This window comes from Choristoneura fumiferana, chromosome 5 (assembly GCF_025370935.1).
Source record: "Choristoneura fumiferana chromosome 5, NRCan_CFum_1, whole genome shotgun sequence".
Taxonomy (NCBI): Eukaryota; Metazoa; Arthropoda; class Insecta; order Lepidoptera; family Tortricidae; genus Choristoneura; species Choristoneura fumiferana.
This window is the reverse complement of record NC_133476.1, coordinates 16,760,723-16,775,886: the sequence shown is the minus strand read 5'-3', so window position 1 is coordinate 16,775,886 and position 15,164 is coordinate 16,760,723. Positions and strand designations below refer to the sequence as shown.

Here is a 15,164-nt window from a genome sequence, read left to right as displayed (position 1 = left end):
CATCTTTATGACTTTGAAGGCGTTCAACTACAAGGTTGCTGTTTAAAATATGGAAAATTAAATGTGAGTTAAGACTTATTATGTATCTTTTATATTTGTTCTTTAATTAACAATAAGCCGTGGTGGCCTAGTAGTTTGACCTATCGCCTCTCAACGAGGGTCGTGGTTCAAACCCCGGCTCTAACCTCTGAGTTTTTCGAAATTCATGTGCGGAATTACATTTTGAAATTTACCACGAGCTTTGCGTGTGAAGGAAAACATCGTGAGGAAACCTGCACAAACCTGCGAATCAATTCAATGGTGCGTGTGAAGTTCCCAATCCGCACTGGGCCCGCGTGGGAACTATGGCCCAAGCCCTCTTGTTCTGAGAGGAGGCCTGTGCCAGCAGTGGGACGTATATAGGCTGATGATGATGATGATGATGATGATTTAATTAACAATGAAATTTTATCTATGTGACAATAAACTTGTTGATACACTTCTTCATTAAAGACATTGTTTTCAAAGAGATTATATTTCAAAAACATTTGATTTACATGTAATTTTATTTTCAATGTTGTGGGTCTATCTACCATCTTTTAGCATGATAGTTAGGTTGTTATCCGACCGAACCGGTCTTAACCGAAGTTTTACTTGTTTCATCTGAGCTTTGTGAATTAAAATATTTCTAGTAAATTGATAATTTTCTCAAAGAGTAATAATGGGTCATATTTTTTGCAGGCTTGGGATTTCAAAAAAATTGGAAGGTTTATCACAGCCATTGACTCTCAACCCATGTTCGATGGTGGAGTTCTAATCAATGTGCTAGGCAGGTTGCAAGTACGTATGACATTGACATTTATTGGAGTTACAGGTTGATTCACAAGAGCTGTCACAAATGGATTAAATGAGGACTGAAAGTGTCTTTTTTTTTTAAATGGCAGTGAAAGTATCTGCGAGTTACCTATTTGAATACACTTACAAATATGAAAATGTCATGCAGTTATTTTTCTACAAAAATGTTATAATTGATATTGAAAGTCAGAATGTAACGTTATGTCAGAATGTATTGTTTGTATATTAATACTCTTTTTCCTTGAATTCAATAGTTAATTGTTCAGAATTGTTACAAAGAAACCTACTAACCTACGTTTTCGTAGGATGAATTTAATGTCTAATAAGTGACTTTACTTTCTTCAATCCATTCATAGCCAGCTCTTGTGAATCTATCTGTAGTATACAGTATTTCTGTTATGTGATTTTATGATAATACTATCTTTTTAACAAATAATCAAGATAACTGGTTAGTTAATTTGCTATGCTATTTTAAGTTCAGAACGTTATTGCATATTGTGTAGGTATAACACTTTTTTTGGGCAGTGATGGAATAAAAAGTAAAAAAAATATATACTTTTCTTATAGGATTCTTATCCTTCTGTCTGTCTTATCAAGTTTTGACGCCAAATTTTGATAATCATCAGTTTATGGATGTCATAGTAAGTTAAAACTGCCATATTAAGTTTTTCTTTTAGTCCAATTTATCTTTTTGTGCTTTGATAGTTCATTCATCAACTTGAGTAATATTATAATTATGTTATTAGGAATATATTTAGAAATCCTCTGTGCGCGAGTCTGACTTGCATTTGGCCGGTTTTTACCGAATGCCTGAAGGAGGGTTATGTTTTTCGAGCATATGTATTTGCTGTTAATCGCTGGTATACATGCTCAGACATTGATCAAAGTAATTAAAACCCTATTTAAACTGAAACTAGATCCATATTGGCTAGACGTGAGTAGGTAGATAAACTTTAGCGACCTTAATTTCATAGGAAGTGTTATGAAAAATTATGGAACATTTATTTGACTGACCCATACCATTTATCTCTTCTAAATTATTATTACTATTTAGGGCCATCAAGAATTTACCATACAGTATTAATTGTTGAATATGGCTATTTATTTTGGACCCAAATAGCACAGGTTGTTTCAGACCAGATGCAGAAAAAGCACACCTGTTTCTAATACAATGCAAAGTTCAACCAGAAACCTTACTGCATAATGGATGTCGTAACAATTGTATTCATTATCTCATTCTATGGCTACCTTATACTGTTTCATAGAAAGAGAATGCAATTCTGATGGTTTGCATGTTGGACAATAAGCCTGTTAGAGTGATCCAGTTTCTTGCTATTTGTGGACACATTATTGAGTATCATTTTGGGCCCGAGTTCCCTCTTCTTTTTTAGCCAGATATGTAATTATGACAATGTTGTTTTCAGTGTGACGACGACCCACCTCACTCCTACATGCAGACGTTTGTACTAAAGACTCTGGGAGACTCTTTCTTCGTGCAGCATGACATCTTCCGTCTCTGCATCCATGACGTCGCCTAATCACAGAAGATATACCAAATCACGAATCTAATTTTGCGAAGGAACAAAACAAGTATTGGTTAAACTGAAGTAAATTATATTTATGAATTATAATTACGTCCAGCTAAACTACCAATTATAAATAGCTTTAGGTTAACCAGTACTTTGCATTCTTGAGGATTTAATTACCTCCATGAAACGCTACTTGATTTGTGAACACAATTTTTAATGTCGATCAACATTTTCAACATTCGATCATCACGCTGTTTACAAGTGCATCTTGTTTTGGTTATCTAGGTATAAGTAACTAGTAAATGAATTGCCCGATTGTAAAATCCGAAATTTAACAAATTTCATATTCTTCTAATTGGCAATGTTTCAGCTAAGATGTAATTTTTTAAAGCTTCGAAAGGGCGTACTTTTCAGTTACGTGTATACATTTTATAATAAATACATTATAATTTTGTATACTTTTGTTTTGTTTTCTCATACATTATTTTGCACACATTGTTAGGTAAAAAAAAACGAGAGTTGGATGCTAAGACAATCATGTATTAAGTAATAAATAGTCAAAAATTAACAAAAGAACCATTGAAAACAGGTACATTTTTCACCAATCTCAGAATTTAAGACTTTCTCCTCCCTTTAAATCCTTAGACTACGAACACTTAACAAGTTACTTGCATGCACTACTAACGAAATACACACAGCCCAACCGTGGGCCCACTTGCCTAAGTGAATGACTAGGTTGCAAAAGTGATGCGCTCAAACACAGGCCTGCCGCCGCGACCGGCCCGAGTCTCCCCAAACTTTATATAGACGATCCCTGTTAATACTGTAATATTTGATAATAATTTGCAAAACTATAACCACTTGCTTTGTACAGTCAAAGACTTTGAATGTTGAGCACACAATCCATGTCATGGAACGTTGTCGTGGTGATAAGATTGCTCGTTAGTGTTGACAAATATGAGGGATTGGTAAAGTTAATATGACAGATCGTTACACAGTGGCGTTTAAGCACGAGAGATCAGTTTCCTAAAATATCCGTGGAGGTTAAAACCTCTGTTTCCCAGAACTCCCCATTTACTAAAACATTTATTCCCTATTAGATAAATTTCCCAAAACGCCAATTTAGCCAATAGGTTTTTCCCAGAACATCCAAGATACTTTTTTAAAATACCCTTATCCTAAAACTTTTTTTAAAACGTTCCACAAGCCTATAAAATCATGGATAATTACACTGTGGATTTCATTAACGTAGCATTAGGTTATGAGAATGATCTTCTAGGATTTGGTTAGTACTGAAAACGTGTCTACTAGAATTTGGATGCTACGGGATAAGGTTCTAATGGGATTTGGATATCTCAGGAAACGGGTATTCTAGGATTTGAATGTTGTAGAAAATGGATCTTCTAGGATTTTGATGTTTTAAGAAACTGATCTCGTGCATAAACGCACAGTGGCTCAACAATGAATATCTGTGTGACCATATTAAAAAATTCGAGGTTCCTCAAATTCTTTCAAGTTAGCTTATATAGTAAATAATCTTTTATTGCTTCTCAAGCTTAAGCTGATTAAAAAACTTAAATAAAAAAATAGATAGCAATGACATGAAACTGGTTTTTCGTGAATGAAGATCATTTATAAAAATTGGAAAGCCTTTCGTAATATTTATCCAAAAATCTAAAAGGAACACAACACATTAGGGATAGCTATCATTAGTGACGAAGACTACGAAGCAGAGATCAAATTAATCAGACATGGCAAGACCGGTTAGGTCACTTTTGTACATTAGCCTCTTTTTGCAGTACTGTTTCGTCAAATCTGAGATGATTTTGAAAAATAATCACTATTAAAATGGCTTTACACTGTGCCACAAGTCACAAGTACCTTTAATTCACAATTAAATAGTTTTAATCACATCTCTAATTTAAATGCAAGTTATTTACTATCTAGACGAGCACTGGGCAATCAATTTTACGAAACAGTACCACAATATAAACCTATTCCTTACTCAAAGATGTCAATAGTGATATTGTAAAAAGAAACATTTTAGCTGACAATTTCGTAAGTTTTCAGTCGTTAAAATGCCATTCAATGAAACAACATTGGCCGGTCCAATGTCTTCATAACAAAATAAGATATTTTAATCACAACCTCCAATATAAATAATCAGACGGAATGAACGATAAACAAAAGAAGATAAAATTCTCACACTGATAACAAGTGATTTGGTTAATTTAAGGTTCTATGGGCGTATTCATTATCAATTTATCAAAGACAAACTATTGACTATTTTAGAAGAAATTAGAACTTTATGGTTGACAGGTAATTAGATTAGGGATGTATCAATTTCAGTGTATGTACATATCTCAGTGTCTCAATAAATCTATTTATCTGAATTTCGGCTTAATCTATTGCATGTGAGAGTGAGCAATAATACCAATTTGTAACATATTAAATTTAAATAGAAAAACTAGTTTTTAACAATTTTTGCACTGATCCGTGTTTTGAGCGTATAAATAGTCACTTAAGTATGTCTTTGACTACAAAAATCATCTCACAAAAATATGTACCTAAGTAAATACTTGGTTCGGCATTTCAATGGGAATAAAGACTTGGGACCGGCGTCTCGCTATGACTACGACGTCTCTGGTTTAGGAGCCGCCTTTCTTGCGGCCGCGAGAGCCCGGCAAGGTCACGCCTCGGAGCGAGCGCATGGCCATGGCGCGGTTGAAGTGCCGCTGTGTTTTGTGTTCCTCCACGTCGCTGCCGCTGTCAACTGACGACAATATGACGAGGAGCACTCCCATCACCTAAAATAAATGTTAGTTATGAGAATGCAGTAGAACTTGCAGGCGTAGCATTTTCTCGATTGTCGCTGTAAGCTGTTCTTGTAAGTACTGTAAGTCTGAAGCTGTGTTTGTAAGCTGAGGACTTACTCTAATACACTTGGGAATCACCATAGTTTTGATGCATTTAAGGGTTAAGGAGATATCAAAAGAACCCAGTAGTTCGCCCTAATTGCTGCAGGTGCGCACACGTCTTGAGACGTGAGATATCCGGATTTATTTAATTAAATACTTCTACCTTTATTATATTCTTACGGGAAAACATAAATAACTCACCAAACACACAATGATAAGGAGTGTGTACACATGCACTGATGCTTCTGGTATGTTTTCAATGTCTTTCAACGCCGTCAAAGCCGGCTCGAAGTCCGGTCTCAGGTCCAAGGCGTGTCTCAGGTGCACAGCTGCTTCCTAAAAATACAAAAATAAGATTTTGTTAAAAAAAAACATTATTTTTTGCTGACTACTTTTTCTTGCATTGTCCCAGGGTGGAACCTTTTAATAATCATTTTTGTCATGATTTCTTTAGCAGATGTATGGAATGTGAATATGACATTAGTAGCACAAGGTTCCACCTTGGGTGGTGATTTAATTTCCTTGACTTCACCAAATTTCAAGACAACCGAACACTAACAACAGAGGTAAAATATTTGTAAATTCTTACAATTAAAAATCCTTATATGAGGGCTGATCCAAAAGTAATGATAATTAATTGAATACCTATATGTATTTCCGGAATAAAATTAAAAGAAGTTGAATTAGCAGCTGTACACATTCCTTAGTAAAATAATAAAAAATAGCATATTTTTTATCGAGGGACTAAAATAGCCAATATATACCCGAGGTGGTTAGCCACCCGAGCTTTACAGAGCGAGAGTGTCTATTTATCCGAGGATTTATATTGAATTTTAGTCTGGTGGTGAAAACTCTATTTTTCACTTCGATTGCGAGAAAAAAATTGACAGTTTAGTACAAAAAGATTTAATCAAAAAATAAAATAAATCTTTCTAGATTTCGGCGGCAAAAGATTATCAATCATTATTTTCACTATTACTTGACGACATTGTGAGAATAATCAATTTATTTTAATCGTTTACGATTTACGCTCTACAACAATTTCAAAGTTTTCGCGGTAAGTATTTTTTTCCAACCAGACACAGACAGACATAACAAAGTTGCATCGGCGAAATGGTCCATACACAAATGGAAAAATAGAATGGCGCCACCTTCTATGCGGAAAAAGCATAGAACTAAGACCACGTAGACTAAGAACGTAACATATTCGTCATGAAAATGGTCCTCATACAATCTTATTTTTTGCAAGTAACTGGCTGTTTGAGTTTATCTAAGTCACTCGAAGTAAATAAAAAAAAAAAATAACTTTTACTCCCTAGGGACTAAAATACTCACTTTACTTCCGCCTTGTAAGGCTATATTGACCTATTTTTAGAGCATGAGAAGTGAAAAAACATTTACAAAGGCAAACCTTGAAAAATTTCAAACTGGTCTCGAAACGTTTTTGCGTCGATTTGTGACCATAGACAAGTTTTGGATCCATCATTTCGATCCTGGGACCAAACAGAAGTCCATGACCTAGAGAAGCAATCATCCTTTCAATTCCAACGCCGCAGAAATGAAGTCGCAAGCTCAGTGGGAACAGTTATGAGATCCGTGTTCAAGGTTGCCAAGGGAGTAATAATGATTAAATGTCGTGAGAAAAGAGCCACTATTATAGCCTTTTACTAAGCTGACCAAATACAAAGATTGCGCGAAGTAATCAAAGATAAGCGGCGGGGTAAACTTTGAGCCTGAGTTCTGTTTCATCATGCTTTTCGTGATGCAGGGCTCGAAATTCTGGAACATTCCCTATACTCGTTAGACCTAATCCCCAGCGACTTTTATCTTAAGAAGACCCTAGAGGCAACAATTTTTCTAATAATAGTGAGGTAATGACCGCGGTGGATGTATTCTCTGACGAGCAAAGAAAAATATTTTATTTAAAGAAATTTGTGGTTTCTTAACAAGATGGCCATGTTTGTAGACTTATTAGGAGACGACATTTAAAAATAAATTTACTTTTTGACCACGTGCTTTGCAATCCATACTCATTCATTATCATTACTTTTGAATCACCCCTCGTAATATTACTTATAAGTGTGAAAATATGTGTCTGTCTGTAGTGTATATCTAAAATTTCTTCACGCTAAACCTCTACACTGATTTAAATTAAATATGTAGCTATAAAGATAGTTTCAGACCCTGGGAAGGACATAGAGTAGTTTTTATCCCGTTAAATTGCATAACTCCCGTAGGAAAGCAATAAATGAATTCACTGCAGCGCAGTAGCGCACAACAGCTAGTACCTAATTTATAAACTCAGGTGTTACTTTCCAATGCCGTATATGAATGCATACATATGGCTAAAGTAAACTATAACTTGCATTAAAATTGACAGCAAATACATAAAAAGTAAATATTATTTTCGCTGCTACAACATGTGTAGCGAATTTATTCTGGAGTGATGTTTTTTAGAATTAAAATTCTGTTCAGCCATGCAGTTGAGTCATGGTTATTAATACTTATTTAAATTATTCCAACTGACTTGATTTTGTCCGTACCACTCGTCATATAAATCTGCCTAAAAGTTCATTACTTAATACTCAGTTTTGACGCATTTTTGAGATACATTTTTTATGCGACGTCTTTACGTTACTCCCGGATTGTGTGCGAATCGCTTAACGGTATAGTGCCTATTCAATTATTGGAATTATACCTTTATAGTTTTTGTGGTACTAGTCGGGGCAGTGAACGTTAAGGCAAAGTTAGGCGGCGGAAGGAATAGAATATCTCTCCGGGCGGGATGAAATGTTGCCATGCGCTACCGGTCGGGCTATACCGCTAATGACCGCCTCGTCAGATATATGACACCGTCAGATAGTGCAGTGACCACGGCCTTGTATAACTCACCTGATAATGTCCATAAGCCTTGAATATCTCCCCGAGCGTGAAGTACTGTTGCCACGCGCTGCGGTCGGGAGGCTGTACCTCCAACGACCGCCGTGTCAGATATATGGCGTCGTCGAGGTACTGCAGAGTAAATAATACTCGTGCCAGGTTCAGAAGTACCTGGAATTACATAGTGTTATGGGTGAGATTGTAATATAATTTGGTATGCATGCAACATGCAACTTTTCAAACTGCATTATGCAATACATCATCGTTTTGTATCTTGGAAAATAGACTAAATAATTATACGTAAATAAAAGTTATTTCCCAAAAACAACGACTCACTCCTGCCCAATATCATGTATTTAGACTTAGTGGTTAAAATTTTGGGATATTACATTATTACCGTGGTAATACTGGAATAAAAAGTATCTTATGTGCAGGGAGCGTAACTTTGGTGCCGGTGACGTCATGATGACGCAAAGGCGCATTATAGGATGTTTTTTTTTAAAACAACATGGCAACGTTCTTAATAAAACAATGGTAATGTAGATATTAAAAATATAACGATAAGAATCAATTTAATTTTACTATGTTGCTGGATTTTGCTGAGAGCAAAAGCAATACATTTTTTAAAATTACAAAAGGAAACTTCTGCAAATACGGCTGTATAGATTCCATGGCAGATTTGTTTGAGCGAAACTCTAATACGTCGGTTATTCTTATTACATTTACAATTTACAAATAACAAAAAATATTTTAATAGTAATCGATTGTTGTCTCCAACAATGTCTTTTTATTAAGACAAAGACAGTCAATAATTAACATAATTATTATGTTTTCATAGGTAGGTACCCACTGGCCGTCGCATCTCAAGTTTTTATATCAGTAAACTAAAGAGGCCAATAAGTTGTGTGATTAGGTGTCAATAATCTAGATAAAGCCTGTATGTAGCTTGACGTCATACATCTGTCATCGGCACCAAAGTTAACGCTCCCTGCTTATGTGTTATTCTAGAGTTTTTTTTTTATTCAACTGGATGGCAAACGAGCAAGTGGGTCTCCTGAAGGTAAGAGATCACCACCGCCTAAAAACATGCGTTGCCAACCTAGAGTCCTAAGATAGGATACCTCAAGTGCCAGTAATTTCACCGGCTGTCTTACTCTCCACGCCGAAACACAACAGTGCAAGCACTGCTGCTTCACGGCAGGATAAGCGAGCAAGATGGTGGTAGCAATCCGGGCGGACCTTGCACAAGGCCAGGCAAGGTCAGGTAATATTAGTAGGCGTAAAAATTTATACTTACTTCTGCATTATATGGAGAAACAGCCAGAGCTCGTCTAAAACACTCGATGCTCTGTCTAGTATCACCCTTGATTCTCCAAAAGTTACCGATTTGATTATAAAGCTGAACCGACTTTGGTTTCTCGCGTTTGGCCTTTTTCAAACGTTTCTCTAAAGCGTTAATGTCTAGCTCCGTCACACCATTGTAAGACTTCAAATATTAGGCAACCTGAAATAAAAAAGTAAGAGTTTGCTGTTTCGTGTAGGCGTAATCAGGGCGGTCCTTGCACAAGGCCAGGCAAGGTCAGGTAATATTAGTAGGCGTAAAAATTTATACTTACTTCTGCATTATATGGAGAAACAGCCAGAGCTCGTCTTAAAAAACTCGATGCTCTGTCTAGTATCACCCTTGATTCTCCAAAAGTTACCGATTTGATTATAAAGCTGCACCGACTTTGGTTTCTCGCGTTTGGCCTTTTTCAAACGTTTCTCTAAAGCGTTAATGTCTAGCTCCGTCACACCATTTTTGTAAGACTTCTTTTTTGTAAATATTAGCGCAACCTGAAATAAAAAAGTAATATCGAGTTTGCTGTTTCGTGTGTGTTAGGCGAGTTGGTCGCCACTCAGTGTTGGTCGTTGGTCGTTAAATCATTAATTTTTCAATCAATTATTAATTGATTAAAAAAGCAATTGCAATTAAATTAATTACAAATAAATTAATTGCAATTAAGCTTTTAGTTGCACTTTGCAATTAAATTATTTGAATTACTTAATGTAAGTTAATCGTCACTCGCAATTAAAATAATAGCAATTAACTTTTTTAATTGTTTTATGAAACAAATAAAACTAACAATTAACTTTATGTATGAGAGCCATGGTGGCCTAGTGGTTTGACCTATCGCCTCTCAAACAGAGGGTCGTGGGTTCAAACCCCGGCTCGCACCTCTGAGTTTTTCGAAATTCATGTGCGGAATTACATTTGAAATTTACCACGAGCTATGCTGCGGTGAAGGAAAACGTGAGGAAACCTGCACAAACCTGCGAAGCAATTCAATGGTGCGTGTGAAGTTCCCAATCCGCACTGGGCCCGCGTGGGAACTATGGCCCAAGCCCTCTTGTTTTGAGAGGAGGCCTGTGCCAAGCAGTGGGACGTATATAGGCTGGGATAATGATGATGATGAATACGGAAGCTTAGGTATGTTTATGTATGGCCTATAAACAAAATATATTGCCATCTGAAATGAGATGTAGCCAAGCGAATTAGTTTGTTGAAGTGGCAATATGGGCAGGCCACATAGCACGGATAATTGATGGCTGTTGGGGCCGAAAAGTTTACAAATGGCGACAGCAGAGAGGCAAGCGCAGAGAAAGACGTTCACCAACTCTAGGTAGTCTAGAAGGTCTATGGGGGAGGCCTATACCCAACAGTGGACATCCTACAGCCTGATATGATGATGATGATGCCATATTTCATGTCCAAACTACGCTCTGTTGATTATGCTTTGCGCGGGGATTCTGACTGTGGAGAATTGGTGGCGCAACTTCTGCGCTTACATGTTCCACTCTTGATCAAGTTCTATTTTAAGCCACGAAATAACCCCCAACTGCCCAAAACCATCCCATCGGCGTGTACCGTTGCCCGCAGGCAGTCGCTGGTGGCTCGCACGCAGTGCCGTCTTAATGGGCTTCTCACATCAGTGTGTGACGAGTTTGACGTGTTTGCTGGTCGTTGGAATGGTGTATGTGACGAATGTTTAAGGTTCTGTGAGATGATGGATGTATGTGTGTCCACCTGTACCTATTTTTTTTTTATTGTTTTATAATATACCTTTTTATTGTGTAGGAAAAATTTGAATTGTTTTGTTTGTTTGTTATTCAATGTCTTTCTCTCTTCTCTATGTTATGCTGTGTAAATTTCTTTGAAATAAATAAATAAATATCCCAGATATAAACAATTACCTGTGGTTCAGGAACATTGGGATGTCGATGACGTCTGGCCACTCCAACTAGGTTGTCATAGTATGTGAAGTTGACGGCCTTCCCACAATCTAAGTATTCATCATCGGCATCCCCATTTGCTTCAGCCAATGTCGATTCATCTCCATTTTCAACACCGGATCTGTTGATAGGAAAATTATACAATACAATACAATACAATGACCAGAGAGCGGAATTTTCATGGCATTTTTTGACCTGTCATAGTGACTTCTCACTTATCAACTGCCTATATACATACATATATTGATACACAACAAAGGTACTAAAGAAGATTACAATACTATAGGCGGCCTTAAGTTAAAGAGCGATCTCTTTCAATTAACTTTCGAGCAGTTGAAAATGTGAAATAGACATGCAATAATTTAATGAATGAATAACAATTTCTTATTCAATAATTTCAGTTTAGTTTTCTTTTTTTCAATTTCTTGTTGAAACTCTTCTGTTGTAATGTTAACAAGTGTTCCATTAATGTCTCTATAAAAGAAATAGTTATTTTTTTCATGTTTTCCGATTTTAAACTACTTCTTTTACAGTCAAATATCTATCTGTATGCGGAAAAAGAACGCTCTACATGATAAGTATACGACAGTCTAATTTAAAGTCTAATATCTAATATATCAACATCATTTAGGTAGAGTCGATAAGTGAGAAGTCACTATGACAGTTCAAAAAATGCCATGAAAATTCCGCCCTCTGACAATGACTCTTTATCGTACACCAGAAATAGTAAGCGATACAGAAAACTGATAAGCAAATTCTTTCAGGCATCCTTTTTTACAGAAAGAAGAAAGGACTACTTTAAAGCAGGTGGTGCATCAAAAGTAGATCAGAAAATTAAAACGCAACAAAAATACATTTACAAATACAATTACATAATTATATCGTACATATAATATATGTCTAAAATAAATATAGGCAGTGAGATAAACAGCAACAAATAAATAATTATAATGTTTGTTTCCAGTTTACTAATGATTCAATAATGATGGATATTTGACAAATACATCAGATAATTGGAAAAGTCGTTAACTAGGAATTACATTGTAGTTAAACAATACATTATATCATACATGTATCTTTCAAAATGCAGGTGTTTTTTTCCTGTAGTATACAGAAATCTAATACATGTGCACTACAATTCGAAAACGACACAATTCTAATAGGGCAGAAGTACCGGTTTTTGCCACCTTAAGCCCGTTTTCGGCCAGTTGACATTTGAAGTCATATATAAAAAGTTACAGTATTAAAATAATATGTTTAGTGAGTTTTGAAAAGTTTATACTGAAGCAAATAAAGTTTGTAATTATTTATTACTATAAATTTATTTCAAACGTATATTTAAAGAATAAATGGTACAGTGGCCACAAACGGTACTTCTGCCCTAATGCCCTGTCCCAAAAATAAACTGAACTGTTATCATTTCTGAGTCGCACATTACATAAAAAATGTTTTATTTCATTTCACACAATATCAGGTATTGTGACAAATGTACAGACATTCCAGTAGGCGCTTATACACCTGTGTCAGGAGGATTCACTCTTCCTTTAATGGTGTAATTGTGCAATCTAAAAATAATTTTATTTTAATAATACTAATAATAATATAGCCTTTAATTTTCAAACGGGTAGTTTTCTTGTATTATTTTGTGTATGTTGTTATAAAATGGCTCTCAGCTTGGTGTCTTTTGACATAGGCCTCCTCGGACTGCCTCCATTGCACTTTGTCGGCTAAAACTCTAGTCCAGTATGGCTCACTATTGTTAGTTCACATTAATTTGGTGATAAATCAGACTAACCTTTGTTGTTCATAAGCCTGGCAGTCAGTACAAAACATCTCAAAACCATGCTTAGTCCAAGTGTTTCCATAGTACACAGTTGAAGTAATTATGTTGAATATGGGGTCTTCTTCAGTCATTTTTTGTTTATCTGTGTCATCCTGAAAAAAAGTTTATTTTATATTAAGTAGTCTACATATTAAGATACACATTTTAGTGATGTACCATCAGCCAAATATGTGGTCTACCACCCTAATGTTGATAATCGTTAGCATGTCATAAAACAATAATGCCAATAGACGTGTCTGTCAATTTGAAAGTTCGACATATTAATTTGATAGAAACTTGTTTAACAATTGATAGACCACTTATTTGGCAGATGGTATACCTACTGCCATCCACAAAGACGCGTGATTTTGTCAAAATTAGACATTAATGACATTGTAATAAAAACCATGGCACGCATCATTGTAAATGACTCTACCTATATCTGGGTAATCAAACTTTATTCATTTGTTCTTTTTTTGGTAAAATTTTAAAACATGCCTTTTTAAAGGTAGAGCTAGATTGATTGTTTACCACCAAAAAACCCCTCAAAGCAAATTTGATCAAAATTATTAGTCATTTCGAAATAAATAAATAAAATATAAATGAAATGCAGAATTGCATAATGATGGCAACTACCATCTAAATACAGTTAACCTACAGCAATAATTTTGTAGTGGCTTTGTCTCTAACAATACCTACTAATTTATCAGATTAAAATAAAAATAGGAAAAGTAAATAAAAAAATAGGAATTAAAAATAGGCACACAAGGAATTAATTTATAAAAATATGTTGTTAGTAGGATTAGACGCTTCTACATAAAACATAATATTCGTTGTATGTTTCTAGCTCTAGTTCATGTGAGTAAATTAATATATTTGAAAATCCAGCAAGCAACAGTTTATAACTGTTTTCCACTAAAATTTATAGACAGATTTCAATGAATTTTGGTATGAAAATAGAGATGGGAAATTAATATATAGGCAAATTCAAAACAAACAAGTCAAATACTTATTCTATACAAAGTTGCATGCAGAAGCCAGTAAAACATTCTTAGTAACATGGTCAAGTAGCTTTTACTAAACAATAGTCAGAGGAGTTAAAGTGCTGCAGATATCATATCAATACTCGTTCATTAAACTGAGTAATTCAGTCATAAAGATAATTATACAAAGAGAAAAAGATAGCAAAAGTTAAATTTCCTAACTTTAAATGAATAAGCTTGAAAATGCACTGCTATGAAAGCAAGCCCTCTTTTGTAAAATGCATTTTTACGTGACTAGAACTAATAGTAATAATAAAATTATGTTTGAATTCGCCAACTATAATATTACTAAGATAAAATTAAATATGTAGCAAAACAGTACTGTGTAACATTGATTATATAAAAGTAGCTTTATGAATAGAATTAACTGACCTGGGTTAACGTATTACCATCAACAATTGTACCTTCTTCTGCATTCAATTTCCAAATATTAGACGTACGAGAATTCGTAGCAATAATTTGGAAAGAAAATATGTACAGAACCAAACAAGTCAAGTACGGTAAGTCTCTCATTGCGACCATTCAATGCGGAATGAAACATGAAAATGTTTTTCTCATATGATTTTACACAGAGGTTTAGCTTGAAATTTAAAGTTATTGGGGTCACAATATTGAGATGCTGGTAATTTTATCACGAATGAAATAGATCTCTTCTCTTCCTTCTCGTTATTTTGACAAGCAATAATAGCGATTTGTAACGTTCAAAAACTAAAAGTGAAAGTAAGTTCATACCATAAAACTCATATTACTAGCGTATATTACTATTAGGTTTTTGGTTGATACAAATTTACAGACATAAGTTTTTCGTTAGAGTTAGAATTTAAGATATTTTTAAAGTAAAGAAACAAAAATTATATTTCATAAC

General features: G+C 35.0%; 2 protein-coding genes across 2 annotated transcripts; one reads left to right on the top strand and one right to left on the bottom strand.

The window, feature by feature from the left end:
* Window positions 1-7: 7 nt before the first annotated feature.
* On the top strand, window positions 8-2,819 carry LOC141427733 (probable nuclear transport factor 2). Its single transcript, XM_074087325.1, has 3 exons — window positions 8-34; window positions 721-819; window positions 2,259-2,819. Exons 1-3 carry the CDS (start codon window positions 8-10, stop codon window positions 2,370-2,372), a joined length of 240 nt encoding a protein of 79 aa, XP_073943426.1. The 3' UTR covers window positions 2,373-2,819.
* Window positions 2,820-3,595: 776 nt separating this feature from the next.
* On the bottom strand, window positions 3,596-15,005 carry LOC141428277 (uncharacterized). The gene is made up of 8 exons (XM_074088173.1): window positions 14,672-15,005; window positions 13,230-13,369; window positions 11,396-11,555; window positions 9,956-9,997; window positions 9,459-9,647; window positions 8,174-8,332; window positions 5,483-5,617; window positions 3,596-5,170 (listed from the first exon to the last, which is right to left on the bottom strand). Exons 1-8 carry the CDS (start codon window positions 14,819-14,821, stop codon window positions 5,012-5,014), a joined length of 1,134 nt encoding a protein of 377 aa, XP_073944274.1. The 5' UTR covers window positions 14,822-15,005; the 3' UTR covers window positions 3,596-5,011.
* Window positions 15,006-15,164: the final 159 nt, after the last annotated feature.